Here is a 14,292-nt window from a genome sequence, read left to right on the forward strand (position 1 = left end):
CTCTTTGGTTCTGGAAATGATATCAATACCTCCACCTCAGGGACAGTCAGTGAGATGATTGTCCAAGTGTCCATCAGAATATCTTGTAGTTTGTCTCTGAGCTCCTTCACAGCTGCTGTCACGTCCTCAAAGTATCTCAGAGGTTTGGTCTTGATGCTGGATGAGTGTGGAGACTCACTGAGTGCTGACACTGAGGGGTAGTTGTGGAGAAACTGGTTGTGATCCTCTGTGTGTGAGAGCTGCTTCAGCTCAGCATCTCTCCTCTTCAGCTCAGTGATCTCCTGCTCCAGCTTCTCCTGAAGCTCTTTGACTCGACTCACTTCAGTTTCCTGCTGGGATCTGATCTGCTGCTTCATATCAGAGCTTCTCTTCTGGATGAGACGGATCAGCTGAGAGAAGATCTTCTCATTGTCCTCCACTGTTTTATCAGCAGAGTGATTGATGGCCTCCACCTCCTGTTGAAGCAGCTTCACATCTTTCTCTCTGTCCTGGATTCCCTGCTGGATTGTTTGTCGCCTCACCTCGAGCTCTCTCTGCCTCTCAGCTCTTTCTGCTGCAGCTGAGACTGTGTCGTGGCCTTTATGTTCATCCACAGAGCAGAGATAACAGATACACTTCTGATCAGTACGACAGAACATCTTCATCACCTCATCATGACGAGAGCAGATGTTCTCCTGCAGGTTCTTGGAGGGCTCCACCAGCTTGTGTTTCTGAAATGCAGCTGAATCATAATGAGGCTGAAGGTGTTTCTCACAGTAGGAGGCCAGACAGAACAAACAGGACTTGATGGCTTTCAGTTTTCTTCCAGAGCAGAAATCACAGGCCACATCTTCAGGTCCAGCATAGCAGTGATCAGCAGGAGCAGCTTGGAGTCCAGTCTTCTTCAGCTGCTCCACTAAAGCTGCTAACATGGTGTTTTTCTTCAGGACAGGCCTCGGTATAAAAGTTTCTCTGCACTGAGGGCAGCTGTGGATTCCTTTCTGATCCTCTTCATCCCAGTGGTGTTTAATACAGCTCATACAGTAGCTGTGTCCACAGGAAATAGTCACCGGATCCTTCAGGAGATCCAAACAGATCGAACAGGAGACGGATCCTTGGTCCAGCTGATCTCCTTTCTGCGCCATCTCACCTCTCTGTAACAGTGACTCTGTAAGTTTCACCTTCTTGAAAGAACATTTGAGCTCTGATGTGAAGTCTTTTGTTTTTGTGCAGAGAGAATGTAGATTTTCAGGGTTTGCATTCATCACGTTGGTTACACCCATTTTTATCTCCAGATCTGAGGAGGAGGGAACAAGGAAATATGTGAACTATCAGGTTTTACAAAAATGTCAAAGGCGAGCAGCTAGGTGACAGACAGACGCTGGAGACAGCTGTAAAGGTAAGTGACTTTATCTACAGTGATGGGTGTTGTGTGGGTCTGGATCTGGAAAGGAGAGTCAGAGGTGAGTATATATGTTGCCAGCAGGGATGAAGTACTTTAGAATGAAGATGAGAAGCTTGTTCTTACAGTTAAGTGCAGGGAACACAGCGGGGAGTGAAGATCGGTGATACGGCGGTGAGTATTTACAGGAGGAGGTTGTCACAGGTACATGGACTCCAGACGAGGCAGACAGGCTACAGCACAGATCAGATCAGGTGAGTGGCTCTCAGAACAATCCTTCAGACAGAGGTTGGCGAAGGTGGCCGAGACTCTGAGCGAACACAGAAGAAAAAAACATTAACAGGACTCGAGTAAAGAATTTCTCTAGTGGCCAAGATGCTTTACCAACAGCAATCGATGCTCCAGCGTCAGTCTTGTCTTCTCTACAGCCTTAAGTACCCAGAATGCTGATAGTCCTGATCTGCTGCAGCTGCAGATGATTAGACTGCCGACCAATCAGGAACAGGAGTGAGCAAACAGGAAGCAAACTCGCAGAATGCCACATGAACAGATCTGAGCTGCTGTGTTTGAAGGCAGGAAGAAGAACAGGGAGATCAGACTGCAATTTCAGAAATTTTCATAAAAAAATATTTATTTATTTATTTTTCAAACAGTACAGAAAACAATATACCAAAATGTACATGCAATTACAGTCTAAAATTCTTTGCAAAAATAGCTTTCCTGATGCAACCCATTCATCTATCAAACATTCAGCTTGCAGACTCCAACCTCCACTTGTTGACAGAAGTCTCTGACATCAGGACACATGTCCACTGTCTTTCTGTCCTTCTGAGACGTCCCTCTGCAGCTTCTCTTCACAGAGCTGAAGGTTCTCCCTGCATGATACAGTTTCAGGTTACATCTCTAAATGCAGCAGCTGACTCTACAGAGGAAAAATGCTTCTTTGAGGACCTTCTGAGCCCAGGTCATATTTCAGTTTTGGCAGAATGAGTGGCTGAGGGTTCAACGAGGACACGAACCAACAGTGTTGAATAATAATTTTCAAATCGAAATTTGAACGTCATTTTGGAAACCATGGATGCTACGTCTTCCAAACTAAAGAGGAAATGGACCATCAGGTCTGTTATCAGCACACAGGTCTAAAGTCTGCCTCTCTGATGGTATGGGGGTGCATTAATGCCTCTGATATGGGCAGCTTACACATCTGGAAATGCTCCATGAATGCAGAAAAGTATGGAACAACATCTGCTCCCATCCAGCAACAGAAGACTGTCGAACAGCCAGAATCGTCCATCAGATGAGAACGAGACAATGTTCCCCTCCGAAACCTCCAGCAGATGGTCTCCTCAGTTCCTAAACATCTACAGACTGTTGTTAAAAGAAGAGGAGTTGCTTCACAGCGAGTAAGAGCAACTCTTTCAGAAACAACATCATGCTCAATATTTGTCATCAGGTCCAAATAAATGTTCCTTGCTGCTCGCTCTGGTGATGTCCTTGTATGTGACTCGTACATAAAGTCTCCCTCTCTGCTTCACCTCCCAGTAACAACATCCAGTCAGACTCTCTCTGCTCAGGACCTGACACCAGCTACTGAATCTGTCTGGGTGATCAGAAGAAGACTGATATATGAGTTTATAAATGTTGTTTCTTTCCCTCTGATAATACCAGATTTCCTTGTGCTGTGTGTCTTTTTTTTGAATGTGTTGCTGCCATCAAATTCAGATGACCTTATTTTATAAAACGGGACAGTTTAACACCACATGGAGCAACATTCACAGTTCCACATGGCTTCAAAATGTTGAACATTTCAGTTAAATTCAGGTGGATTTACAGCTCGTTCCAAACAGAGAAAGCAGTTCATTTAAACAACACTTTTTACACAAAAAACAATTAAAACTATTCAGATGTAATATTTTGTTGACACTTAGGAAAACTAAAATTTACAGAGATAAGATTGTAAATGTTCTCAAATAACTAATGACCTTCATATTTTTCAGTTTTGGACAAAGGCAGGAGGATCCAGCAGTTGTTGTGGAGAACAGGCTCTGGGAAAAATCAACAACCACATAATTCATGAACTTTGAACAGTTTTCATCTCTGCCAACAGTTTCTTTTCTGAGCCATGAACGGCTTTAAAACTCTGTCCATGTGGGGAGGGAGAAATGTGAAACCTTTGACCATCTTTTATCACATTTTGTGACGTGAGAAGCATTAACCTTGTCCTCCTGGTGGCAGAAGAAGAGATTTCAGCACACAGACAAAATTCACATCAGACAGGAGCTGGAAGAAGTGGAAGTTATTGGACATAAAAAAATAAAAATACTCCATCAAACATCAGTTATAGTGTCTTTATTGTTAAAATAAAAGAATATACTTTGCATTTTTTCCACATTAAACAAAAAAACTCATAAAAGGAGTTATAATCAAATCTGGATTCAAACTTTCCAATCCACCAACATAAACCCTGAAGCAACTCGACAGCTATTATATTTATTATATTATATTTATTCTGAAGTTCATCCTCATAAAAATCAACAACACATGAAATCACCTCAAGTCCAGAATGAAACAATATCTGTTGTCTCAGGTGAGTCAGGACTGGACTAAATGTCTTCAAACAAGAACACCATCAAATCATTGCTTTCAGTTTTCAACCTCTAGAATAATCTGTCACTAAATCAATGAGTTCACAAACTTTGCTGCAAAATTAAACCAGTTAAAATAAAACATTTTTCTTTTCATGATCAGCTGTTTCAGTAAAGATAATTAATTACTAAACAAACCAAAAACCATGACCGGAACAATGAAACAGAAAAGGAAGGACTGATAATTTATTAATATCTGTACCGTTTATGTAGAAAAACAACAAGAATTTAAAAACAAGTCTTTGTTGCTGAGCCTTCAGTGAATTCTACTTAGTTTAGATTACAAAATTCAACACTTGTTACAGAAAACAAATTGTTCCATGATAAACCAAACCCAACTCCAGCGTGGAGCGGCTGAGTGAACGTGGTCTGGACTCTGTGGAGGAGAGTCATGGTTTCAGAGACGCTGTAGAAGGACAGAACACCTGCTCTGTGGTCCAGGTACACTCCGACTCTGGAGGAACCAGGACCTGAGATGGAGGTTGAGATGTTGTTGTGCCAAATTTCAAATTGTCCACGGTGACAATGTAAAGCCCAAGATTTATCATTATGTCCAAATGTACATTCATTCAACTCCCCTGCTCTGCTGATATCCTTGTATGAAACTGCTATATAAATTCTTGGTGCCCAACTCCTCTCCACCTCCCAGTAACGACGTCCAGTCAGACTCTCTCTGCCCAGAACCTGTTGGTATTCAGTGAATCTGTCTGGATGATCAGAATAAAACTGAGGTTGATCCATCACTGTCACCTTTCTGTTCCCCTCTGACAGTAACAGCTGTCTGTTTACTGTGTTTGGATCCAGGGTGATTTCACAGGAATATTTTAGGAATTCAGCTCTGCTCTTTGGTTCTGGTTGTGGCAGTAAAACCTCCACATCAGAGACAGTGAGTGAGATGTTTGTCCATTTGTCCCTCAGAAAGTCCTCTAGTTTGTCTCTGAGCTCCTTCACAGCTGCTGTCACGTCCTCAAAGTATCTCAGAGGTTTGGTCTTGATGCTGGATGAGTGTGGAGACTCACTGAGTGCTGACACTGAGGGGTAGTTGTGGAGAAACTGGTTGTGATCCTCTGTGTGTGAGAGCTGCTTCAGCTCAGCATCTCTCCTCTTCAGCTCAGTGATCTCCTGCTCCAGCTTCTCCTGAAGCTCTTTGACTCGACTCACTTCAGTTTCCTGCTGGGATCTGATCTGCTGCTTCATATCAGAGCTTCTCTTCTGGATGAGACGGATCAGCTGAGAGAAGATCTTCTCATTGTCCTCCACTGTTTTATCAGCAGAGTGATTGATGGCCTCCACCTCCTGTTGAAGCAGCTTCACATCTTTCTCTCTGTCCTGGATTCCCTGCTGGATTGTTTGTCGCCTCACCTCGAGCTCTCTCTGCCTCTCAGCTCTTTCTGCTGCAGCTGAGACTGTGTCGTGGCCTTTATGTTCATCCACAGAGCAGAGATAACAGATACACTTCTGATCAGTACGACAGAACATCTTCATCACCTCATCATGACGAGAGCAGATGTTCTCCTGCAGGTTCTTGGAGGGCTCCACCAGCTTGTGTTTCTGAAATGCAGCTGAATCATAATGAGGCTGAAGGTGTTTCTCACAGTAGGAGGCCAGACAGAACAAACAGGACTTGATGGCTTTCAGTTTTCTTCCAGAGCAGAAATCACAGGCCACATCTTCAGGTCCAGCATAGCAGTGATCAGCAGGAGCAGCTTGGAGTCCAGTCTTCTTCAGCTGCTCCACTAAAGCTGCTAACATGGTGTTTTTCTTCAGGACAGGCCTCTCGGTGAAGTCCTCTCTGCACTGAGGGCAGCTGTAGATTCCTTTCCGATCCTCTCCATCCCAGTGGTCTTTAATACAGCTCATACAGTAGCTGTGTCCACAGGGAATAGCCACCGGATCCTTCAGTAGATCCAAACAGATCGAACAGGAGATGGTTTCTTGGTCCAGCTGATCTCCTTTCTGCGCCATCTCACCTGTTCTGTAACAGTGACTCTGTAAGTTTCACCTTCTTGAAAGAACATTTGAGCTCTGATGTGAAGTCNCAGGACAGGCCTCGGTATAAAAGTTTCTCTGCACTGAGGGCAGCTGTGGATTCTTTTCTGATCCTCTTCATCCCAGAAACTTTTAATACAGCTCATACAGTAGCTGTCTCCACAGGGAATAGTCACCGGATCCTTCAGGAGATCCAAACAGATCGAACAGGAGACGGTTTCTTGGTCCAGCTGATCTCCTTTCTGCGCCATCTCACCTCTCTGTAACAGTGACTCTGTAAGTTTCACTTCTTCCTAACAGAAACCAGTCTGATCCAGAAATAATTTGCCTGTCCTGAGAGAAAGCAGCCAATCAGCTTCTACATTCACCTCATGTTGGTTCCACCCATCTTCAAACTGTAGATCTGAGGAGGAGGAACCAGGAAATATGTGGACAGATCTGAGCTGCTGTGTTTGAGAGCAGGAAGAAGAACAAGAAGAAGAGAACAGACTTGGATTCAGACTCAAGGAGTGGTTTGAGATAAAAACTGTTTAATCCTCCTCACAAAAACAATATTCACTTTGACCAGAGTTAAATCAATTTTCTTTACTATTTACAATCTCAAAACCCATGAAAACACCAGGTCATCAAATTTATCTGACAGGTAATTCATGCATTAAATGAGAAGTATCCAACTAAATATTTGTATTTGTTTGACTTGATATAAGCAACACAAACAGCTCAGTTTTAATCAAACAAACTAATAATAGTTCAGGTTGTCACGTGAGGAGTTTGAGTTTCTCAGATAAATGAGTTGTGAGGAGCTCCTGGAAGTCTGGATCAACAAATTTAAGCTTTTATGTTTATTTGGCAGAAAACTAATGATGAACCAAACTACAGCACATATAAGAGTTTTATTGTCAGTTATACAAATATCAGTTAAAGGCTCATATTTTCTGCAAATCTAATATTAATGACAGAGTTAAAGACTTTAAATCCACCGTTTTACATAAATAAACACAAAGTGACACAGAAATACAAACCTTTTGGTTATTTAGGATTAAAATAAACACATAAAAGATGAAATCTAGATGACATAAAGACAAAAAGACACATTTTCTGGACTCCATGTGATGTAAAACCTGACTCTTCCTGTAGGTGTCAGCGTGCCATCACTCTCCAGAGACTCAGAGACTGATGACAACATGAGGGTTAAAAACAAACAGGATCAAACACGAGGAACTGACTTACATCATGAACACAAATGATGAAAAAGCAGAAACACACAAAGCTGCAGGCAGAATCACTGACATTATTCTGTAACACAGACAAGCGGAACGTGGAAACTTGGACTTTTCAGATTGGGATCAGAAGTTTAAAGCCCCAGTGATCAAATGATGAAATGTCAGATTGACGTTTTGTTTTTTTCCAGGGAACAAAAATGTAATAATTATTAATAAGACATCCTGAGGTGTTTGAATCTCCACATCCATCCTCATGAGTTTAACGTCAAACCTGCTCAGGCAGCTGAAGACGACCAATCAGAGCCGACTGGGCTTTTTGGAGCGGGTCAGACTCCTCTTGTCTGTTTTTAAAGGAAACATGCAGCAAATTAAAACTTTATGACCATAACTGATCACATAAACTCCACTGATTTCAGCTGTTTTATTCATCGATCTCTGTTGTAGAGAAGTGGCTCAGAGAAAATTCAACAACCACATGGTTTAGTTCAACTTTGAACAGTTTTCATCACTGCTAACAATAATTTACACAAGTTTAAAGGTTGTTTTCTCTGCGCTTTGAACAGTTTTACAGCTCTGTCCATATTTTGTGACACAAGTGTAAAACTTTATATATCATCTTAAAAAGCTGAAGTGAATCACATGAAACAAACTGATTTGAAGAACTTTAACCTCGTCTGCATCCCTGTTAACAGGAAGAGTTTGAACTGTTTACAACAACATATAACTGTATTCATAATGAAAAAAGACAGAAAACTATTTCAATTAGTTTTAATTGGGTCTGGATTCAAACTTTCCAATTCACCAACATAAACCCTGAAGCAACTCGACAGCTATTATATTTATTATATTATATTATATTTATTCTGAAGTTCATCCTCATAAAAATCAACAACACATGAAATCACCTCAAGTCCAGAATGAAACAATATCTGTTGTCTCAGGTGAGTCAGGACTGGACTAAATGTCTTCAAACAAGAACACCATCAAATCATTGCTTTCAGTTTTCAACCTCTAGAATAATCTGTCACTAAATCAATGAGTTCACAATCTTTGCTGCAAAACAAAGTTAAAATAAGACATTTTTCTTGTTATAGTCAGTTGTTCTAGTAAAGATAATTAAATACTAAACAAAAAAAATGGACAGAACAATAAACTGAAAAGGGAATTTCTGACAGTCTATTAATTTCTGTGAAGTTTCTGTAGAAAAGCAACAAGATTCCAGAGAAAAAGAACTATTTGTGTTTACAGAATTTAACACTTGCAATTGATCGAAAATCCAACATTAGACCAAACCTAACTCCAGCGTGGAGCGGCTGAGTGAACGTGGTCTGGACTCTGTGGAGGAGAGTCGTGGTTTCAGAGACTCTGTAGAAGGACAGAACACCTGCTCTGTGGTCCAGGTACACTCCGACTCTGGAGGAACCAGGACCTGAGATGGAGGTTTTAATGTTGTTGTGCAAAAAATCATAACTATTTTGGAAACAATCTAAAGCCCAAGATTTATCATTACATCCAAATCTACATTCACTCCCTGCTCTGCTGATGTCCTTGTACGAAACTGCTACAGAAATTTCTTCTGTCCCTTTCCACTTCACCTCCCAGTAATGACGTCCAGTCAGATTCTGTCTGCTCAGGACCTGCCAGTAACCACTGAATCTGTCTGGGTGATTACAGTAGGACTGATATTGACCCATTAATGTCACCTTTCTGTTCCCCTCAGACAGTAACAGCCGTGTGTTTGCTGTGTTTGGATTCAGGGTGATTTCACATGAATATCTTAAGAATTCAGCTCTGCTCTTTGGTTCTGACAGTAAAACCTCCACATCAGAGACAGTCAGTGAGATGTTTGTCCATTCGTCCCTCAGAATGTCCTGTAGTTTGTCTCTGAGCTCCTTCACAGCTGCTGTCACGTCCTCAAAGTATCTCAGAGGTTTGGTCTTGATGCTGGATGAGTGTGGAGACTCACTGAGTGCTGACACTGAGGGGTAGTTGTGGAGAAACTGGTTGTGATCCTCTGTGTGTGAGAGCTGCTTCAGCTCAGCATCTCTCCTCTTCAGCTCAGTGATCTCCTGCTCCAGCTTCTCCTGAAGCTCTTTGACTCGACTCACTTCAGTTTCCTGCTGGGATCTGATCTGCTGCTTCACATCAGAGCTTCTCTTCTGGATGAGACGGATCAGCTGAGAGAAGATCTTCTCATTGTCCTCCACTGTTTTATCAGCAGAGTGATTGATGGCCTCCACCTCCTGTTGAAGCAGCTTCACATCTTTCTCTCTGTCCTGGATTCCCTGCTGGATTGTTTTTCGTCTCACCTTGAGCTTTTTCTGCTTCTCCGTCCTTGCAGTTTCCACTGGGATTGTCTTGTGGCCCTTATGTTCCTCCTCAGAGCAAAGAGAACAGATAGACTTCTGATCAGTACGGCAGAAAAGCTTCATCACCTCATTGTGTTTAGAGCAGATGTTCTCCTGCAGGTTCTTGGAGGGCTCCACCAGCTTGTGTTTCTGAAATGCAGCTGAATCATAATGAGGCTGAAGGTGTTTCTCACAGTACGATGTCAGACAGACTAAACAGGACTTGAAAGCTTTCAGTTTTTTTCCAGAACAAACATCACAGGCCACATCTTCAGGTCCAGCATAGTAGTGATCAGTTGAAACAGCGTGGAATCCAGTCTTCTTCAGCTGCTCCACCAACGCTGTTAACATGGTGTTTTTCTTTAACACGGGTCTTTGACTGCAGGTCTCTCTGCACTGAGGGCAGCTGTGGATTCCTTTCTGATCCTCTTCATCCCAGTGGGTTTCAATACAGCTCATACAGTAGCTGTGTCCACAGGGAATAGTCACCGGATCCTTCAGTAGATCCAAACAGATCGAACAGGAGAAGGTTTTTCGGTCCAGCTGATCTCCTTTCTGCGCCATCTCACATCTAATCAGTGACTCTGCAAGTTTTCCTTCCTTGCAGCTCAGTTTATTCTGAACTTTGATCCACAGATCATGTGTCTGTGCTGAGATCATAGAGCTTATCAGCTTCTACATTCGCCTCATGTTGGTTACGCCCATCTTTAAACTGCAGATCAGTTTGGAAGAAACCAGGAAATGTTTGGTCAGAATGGAGCTTTTAGTGTTTGAGAGCAGGAAGAGCAGGAGGGACATTAGATTGTTTCTGAGAAGAGGAGTGGTTTCAGATAGTGTCATTAAAACAAAAAGGAAAAAAAAATACTATATAAAATATAATTTTTACACTTTGAATTTAGTAACACGTGACCACGGCAGATCATTACAAAAAACTTTTTTTTTAGAGTACTTTAAGTTTGCTTTGTAATGATTTATGGCTTTCTTCTTTCAACTCTTGACCCGTCAAACTTTAGGCTATCTACAAACTTATCTTTGGTATGGTATGGTATGGTACGGTACGGTACGGTATGGTATAAAATAAAATGGTATGGTATAAAATGGTATGGTATGGTATAGATAATTAAAAAAAACAATAATTTGATTTTATAAAACAAAACAAACTATGGTTGATTTATTGTGTTTCAAACTGCAGGTCGGTGGGCCAGATCTAGTCATGTCACACTTTAACTGGTGCTTTAAAATAAAAAATGGTTTGAAAAGCTGCTACATTAAGCAACAAACGCACAAGGAAACATGTAGTTTAATGAGCCTTCTTGCTTTAAACTGACATTTATTGATCGTTCAAATCAAGAGCAGAGGTACACTTGGGTGTGATTGTGTGAGAGAGGGAACGAAGGAAATGATTTACAATTTTACAGTAAAGCACATAAAGTATATTCGACAGTTAAATGATGACAAAATGAAAATGGAGCTGATGTCAGATCTTTTAACAGTGTTAAACACTAACTAATTAACCCACCCTGTGGGTAGTTTCTGGATGGTAAAACCTGCTCTCTTTGACACAAGGTTTTCCAACATTCCCAACTTTTTCCACAACAGACAGAGACTAACTCATAAAAAGGTTGACATTAAACAATTTTCCTGTAATTTATTTATTCTTTCTGTTCTCTCTTAAGCTGGTGGATTCAAAGGAGGACAAAATTCACGACAACACAACCAGCAACACTTCGCCTAATGATGTTTGCAGCTCATTTTGATAAAAGGTGACAAAACGTTCACACAGAAAGGATTGTTACATGCAATCTTTTTATAATATATCAAGTCATGATAAATGAAGATAAATGCTTTCTTTATATACTTTGAAAATATCAGATGTAATGAGTTCATGAACCTGATTTTTTGATGGATGATGACAAGCCGTCAAACAGCTGAGCTGATTGGATTTTTGCCCCAGGAGTGGCAAAAAGTCACCAAACAGCTGCCAGGATTTAAATATCTTTAGGTTTATTTTTGTATTGGGTTTATTGTTTCTTTGATTCTTTTATTTGGTTGTCCTCGTGTTTAATTTTGTTGTAAGTCTTTGTATAGTTTTTGCTCCCTGTGGCCTTTCTTTTCTTTTCCTCTGCTCATTTCTCATCAACCTGCCTCAACCACCCACACCTGTCCTGTGTTTCTAATCAGTCACCTGTTTCCACTTCATCGTTATCCTCAGCCTTTAAAACCTGTTCATATCCAGCCACTGCTCACTAGTTGATTGTCACTCTCATATGCTGTCTGGTTTTCTTTATGTTTCGCGCCTCCTTGTTGTTGTTGCAGATCTAGACTTTAAGTTTTTGTAATTAAATCAGTTTTTTCTTTGGAGCTCTTACAGCAGTGGTGTCCAATCCTGGTCCTGGAGGTTTTAGGTGTTTCTCTGCTGTGAAACACCTGATTTGAATGACTTGGTGATTAACAGGCTCCTGCAGAACTTGAAGACCTGCTGAAGGGCAGAGAAACATCTAAAACTTGCAGGATAGTGTCCCTCCATGACCAGGATTGGACACAACTATCTTAGAGTGTCTGTATTTTAGATCTAAACAACCATCCGTCCATTAACCTGACAACAGCAGCGTAAAGACTGGTGGAGTTCATCAAAAATCAGGGTTATTGCACCAAATATTGACTTCTGATGTCTTCCTAAGTTAAAACATTAGTAATGTGATGCCTAAAAACCAAAAAAAAACTTTTTTTTTTTTTTCATTTTTAGAAGTCAGAAAACACTGAACCTAAAGATCCATTGAAGATTTTTACTGGAAATATGTAAGAAACAAGAACAAAAATAAACAAAAATCTTAATTTTTCTCAAACTCGTACTTATAAACAACAAAATAAGAGAAAATTTGATTATTTTAACATGTTCCAGATTGTTTGATTTGCTTTTAAAGTGCTAATAATCAGTCATTCTTCAGGCTTTTTCTGAGTTTGTTTGCAGTAGTGAGATCTGACCAGCTGAGGTCCCCCTCGGCTGCTGAAAGAAACTTCTGTTCACGTCGTCAACGAGATGGACTTCAGCTCTCCTGAACGCAGACAGAAACAAGGTGGAAATTTCCACTCCAACCCCTCTGGAGCAAAGGCCGTGAAGATGTTTGAAAAGCCCTCCCACACTCAAACTTTCACCTTTCGTTTTGGATTTCACGTTAAAAAGACGGGAGGTGGAGTTTGAAAGTGATATTTGATACCCAGTAAACCAAAAACAGCTTAAATTCTTGAACTGTTTGAAATTTAACATTTGCTTTAATAACATAAATCTGCTGATTATTGACTTTTGTGGACTTTAGTTAGAAAAGTGCTTGAAAACCTTAATTTACCTGTTTCACATACAGACTGAAGGCATTTATTTCATTTCAGAAGAGGCAAAATTTATGATATTAACTTGGATTTTTCTGTTTGTATCATTCGTGAAACTTCCGTTTCAAGCTCTCTCGGCATGTTTGTTTCAGTAAAAGGTCAAATACTTTAGACTTTTGACTGTTTAGTTGAATAGACTGCTTGTACGAGGATGTTTGGTGTGCATAAATGGATGTGTGACATTGAAACGCTGAAAGGAAAAAAAAACAAATCAGTGTTGCGTTCTTTCATCCTACCTTTCAGGGTCAGTGACATGTTGGCTGTTGTTGCTATGGAAACCACTTATTTTCTCTTACACTTGCTTTCAGTCAGTGATTTTGTGACTCATGAACTTTAGAGTTGGCTTTAAAAACACTTTATTTCGGTTCAATAAAGCCTGTTTACTAATCGTTATCAGGATCATCTGCAAACTGATTGGCCTCCAGTAAACTTATGAAGCTATTTGAAAATGAAAAATACAGACAAGAAGTAAACAGATATTAGGTTTTTTATGCTGTCATGGTTTTAAACTGTTCTACTGTGTTATAATTACCTAAATCATCTTGTACAGAAATTTCAATGACATCTTTTAATAAAAACAGCAAGCTGAAGTGAACTATCCAAATTATCTGCAACATGTAAAATAAATAAAATTATGTCGGTCATATTGTTTAGATGGAGGAAATTTAAATTCTCTCTTGTCCTGATGTAATTAAACAGGTAAATAAAAATCCCTATTTTTTATTTACATGAACAAATAGAGCTGAATATGGTTGGAAAAACAGTTGAACGTGATGTTAAATCTTTTAAAAATGGACTCCAAACATGTTTCGTTAAAAACCAGGACAGGGCCCAGAGCGGAGCCTTGAGGAACTCCCCATGTAAGTGAAGATTTATAAACGTGGAGTGAGACACTTCTGTCCGACAAATAAGATTTAAACATCAGCAGAACTTTTTTCTTTTTACGTAATATTCCAACTATGATCCAGAATATCAGATTATCTGAAAACAGCAGAATTTCCAAAATCACCATTTGAAGGAAAGTTGTTTGAACCTCTTGCAGAGATTATTTAAAACCAAGCCAAAACTTTTCTATAAATGTAATCCATAAAAAAGTTTCTGAATTTTATTAAAAATAGATGCAAAACAAAAGTAAACTGAATAACAGACTCACTGTTGAGTTTGTGGTTTGCATATACATTAATAATAATAACAATAATTATATTTAGTTTTCCTTAAAGTACTTTTTGTATCATACAAATGAGCTTTTGTTGCATTAAATGGAATGATATTACAAAAACAGAGGATGCTGAATAAAAACCCAGTGAGAAATAAACCAA

The 14,292-nt window shown here is 40.1% G+C and overlaps 2 protein-coding genes, 1 long non-coding RNA gene and 1 pseudogene across 4 annotated transcripts; 1 reads left to right on the top strand and 3 right to left on the bottom strand.

Moving 5' to 3' along the window:
* LOC108243843 lies at positions 1 to 1,812 on the bottom strand (annotated as a pseudogene).
* A 2,045-nt stretch (positions 1,813 to 3,857) lies between these two features.
* On the bottom strand, positions 3,858 to 6,302 carry LOC108243847 (tripartite motif-containing protein 16-like). Of its 2 annotated transcripts, XM_025008897.2 has the most exons (2): positions 6,076 to 6,302; positions 3,858 to 5,800 (listed from the first exon to the last, which is right to left on the bottom strand). In XM_025008897.2, exons 1-2 carry the CDS (start codon positions 6,264 to 6,266, stop codon positions 4,297 to 4,299), a joined length of 1,695 nt encoding a protein of 564 aa, XP_024864665.1. In that variant the 5' UTR covers positions 6,267 to 6,302; the 3' UTR covers positions 3,858 to 4,296. The 2 variants fall into 2 exon arrangements, with proteins under 2 accessions (XP_024864665.1, XP_024864664.1); XM_025008896.2 differs by lacking the exon at positions 6,076 to 6,302 and having other exon boundaries at positions 3,858 to 6,035.
* Positions 6,303 to 6,590: 288 nt separating this feature from the next.
* Positions 6,591 to 10,178, bottom strand: LOC108243845 (tripartite motif-containing protein 16-like). The gene has a single exon (XM_017429540.3). It carries the CDS (start codon positions 10,148 to 10,150, stop codon positions 8,471 to 8,473), a length of 1,680 nt encoding a protein of 559 aa, XP_017285029.1. The 5' UTR covers positions 10,151 to 10,178; the 3' UTR covers positions 6,591 to 8,470.
* Positions 10,179 to 12,061: 1,883 nt separating this feature from the next.
* On the top strand, positions 12,062 to 13,190 carry LOC112451011. Its single transcript, XR_003039741.2, has 3 exons — positions 12,062 to 12,228; positions 12,333 to 12,385; positions 12,535 to 13,190. It is a non-coding gene; the product is annotated as an uncharacterized LOC112451011 (long non-coding RNA).
* Positions 13,191 to 14,292: the final 1,102 nt, after the last annotated feature.

This window comes from Kryptolebias marmoratus, linkage group LG20, assembly GCF_001649575.2.
Source record: "Kryptolebias marmoratus isolate JLee-2015 linkage group LG20, ASM164957v2, whole genome shotgun sequence".
Taxonomy (NCBI): Eukaryota; Metazoa; Chordata; class Actinopteri; order Cyprinodontiformes; family Rivulidae; genus Kryptolebias; species Kryptolebias marmoratus.

Bases quoted from the DNA above. Each gene is read 5' to 3' on its own strand.
- LOC108243847 (XM_025008897.2), bottom strand. From the start codon at position 6,266: ATGGCGCAGAAAGGAGATCAGCTGGACCAAGAAACCGTCTCCTGTTCG.
- LOC108243845 (XM_017429540.3), bottom strand. From the start codon at position 10,150: ATGGCGCAGAAAGGAGATCAGCTGGACCGAAAAACCTTCTCCTGTTCG.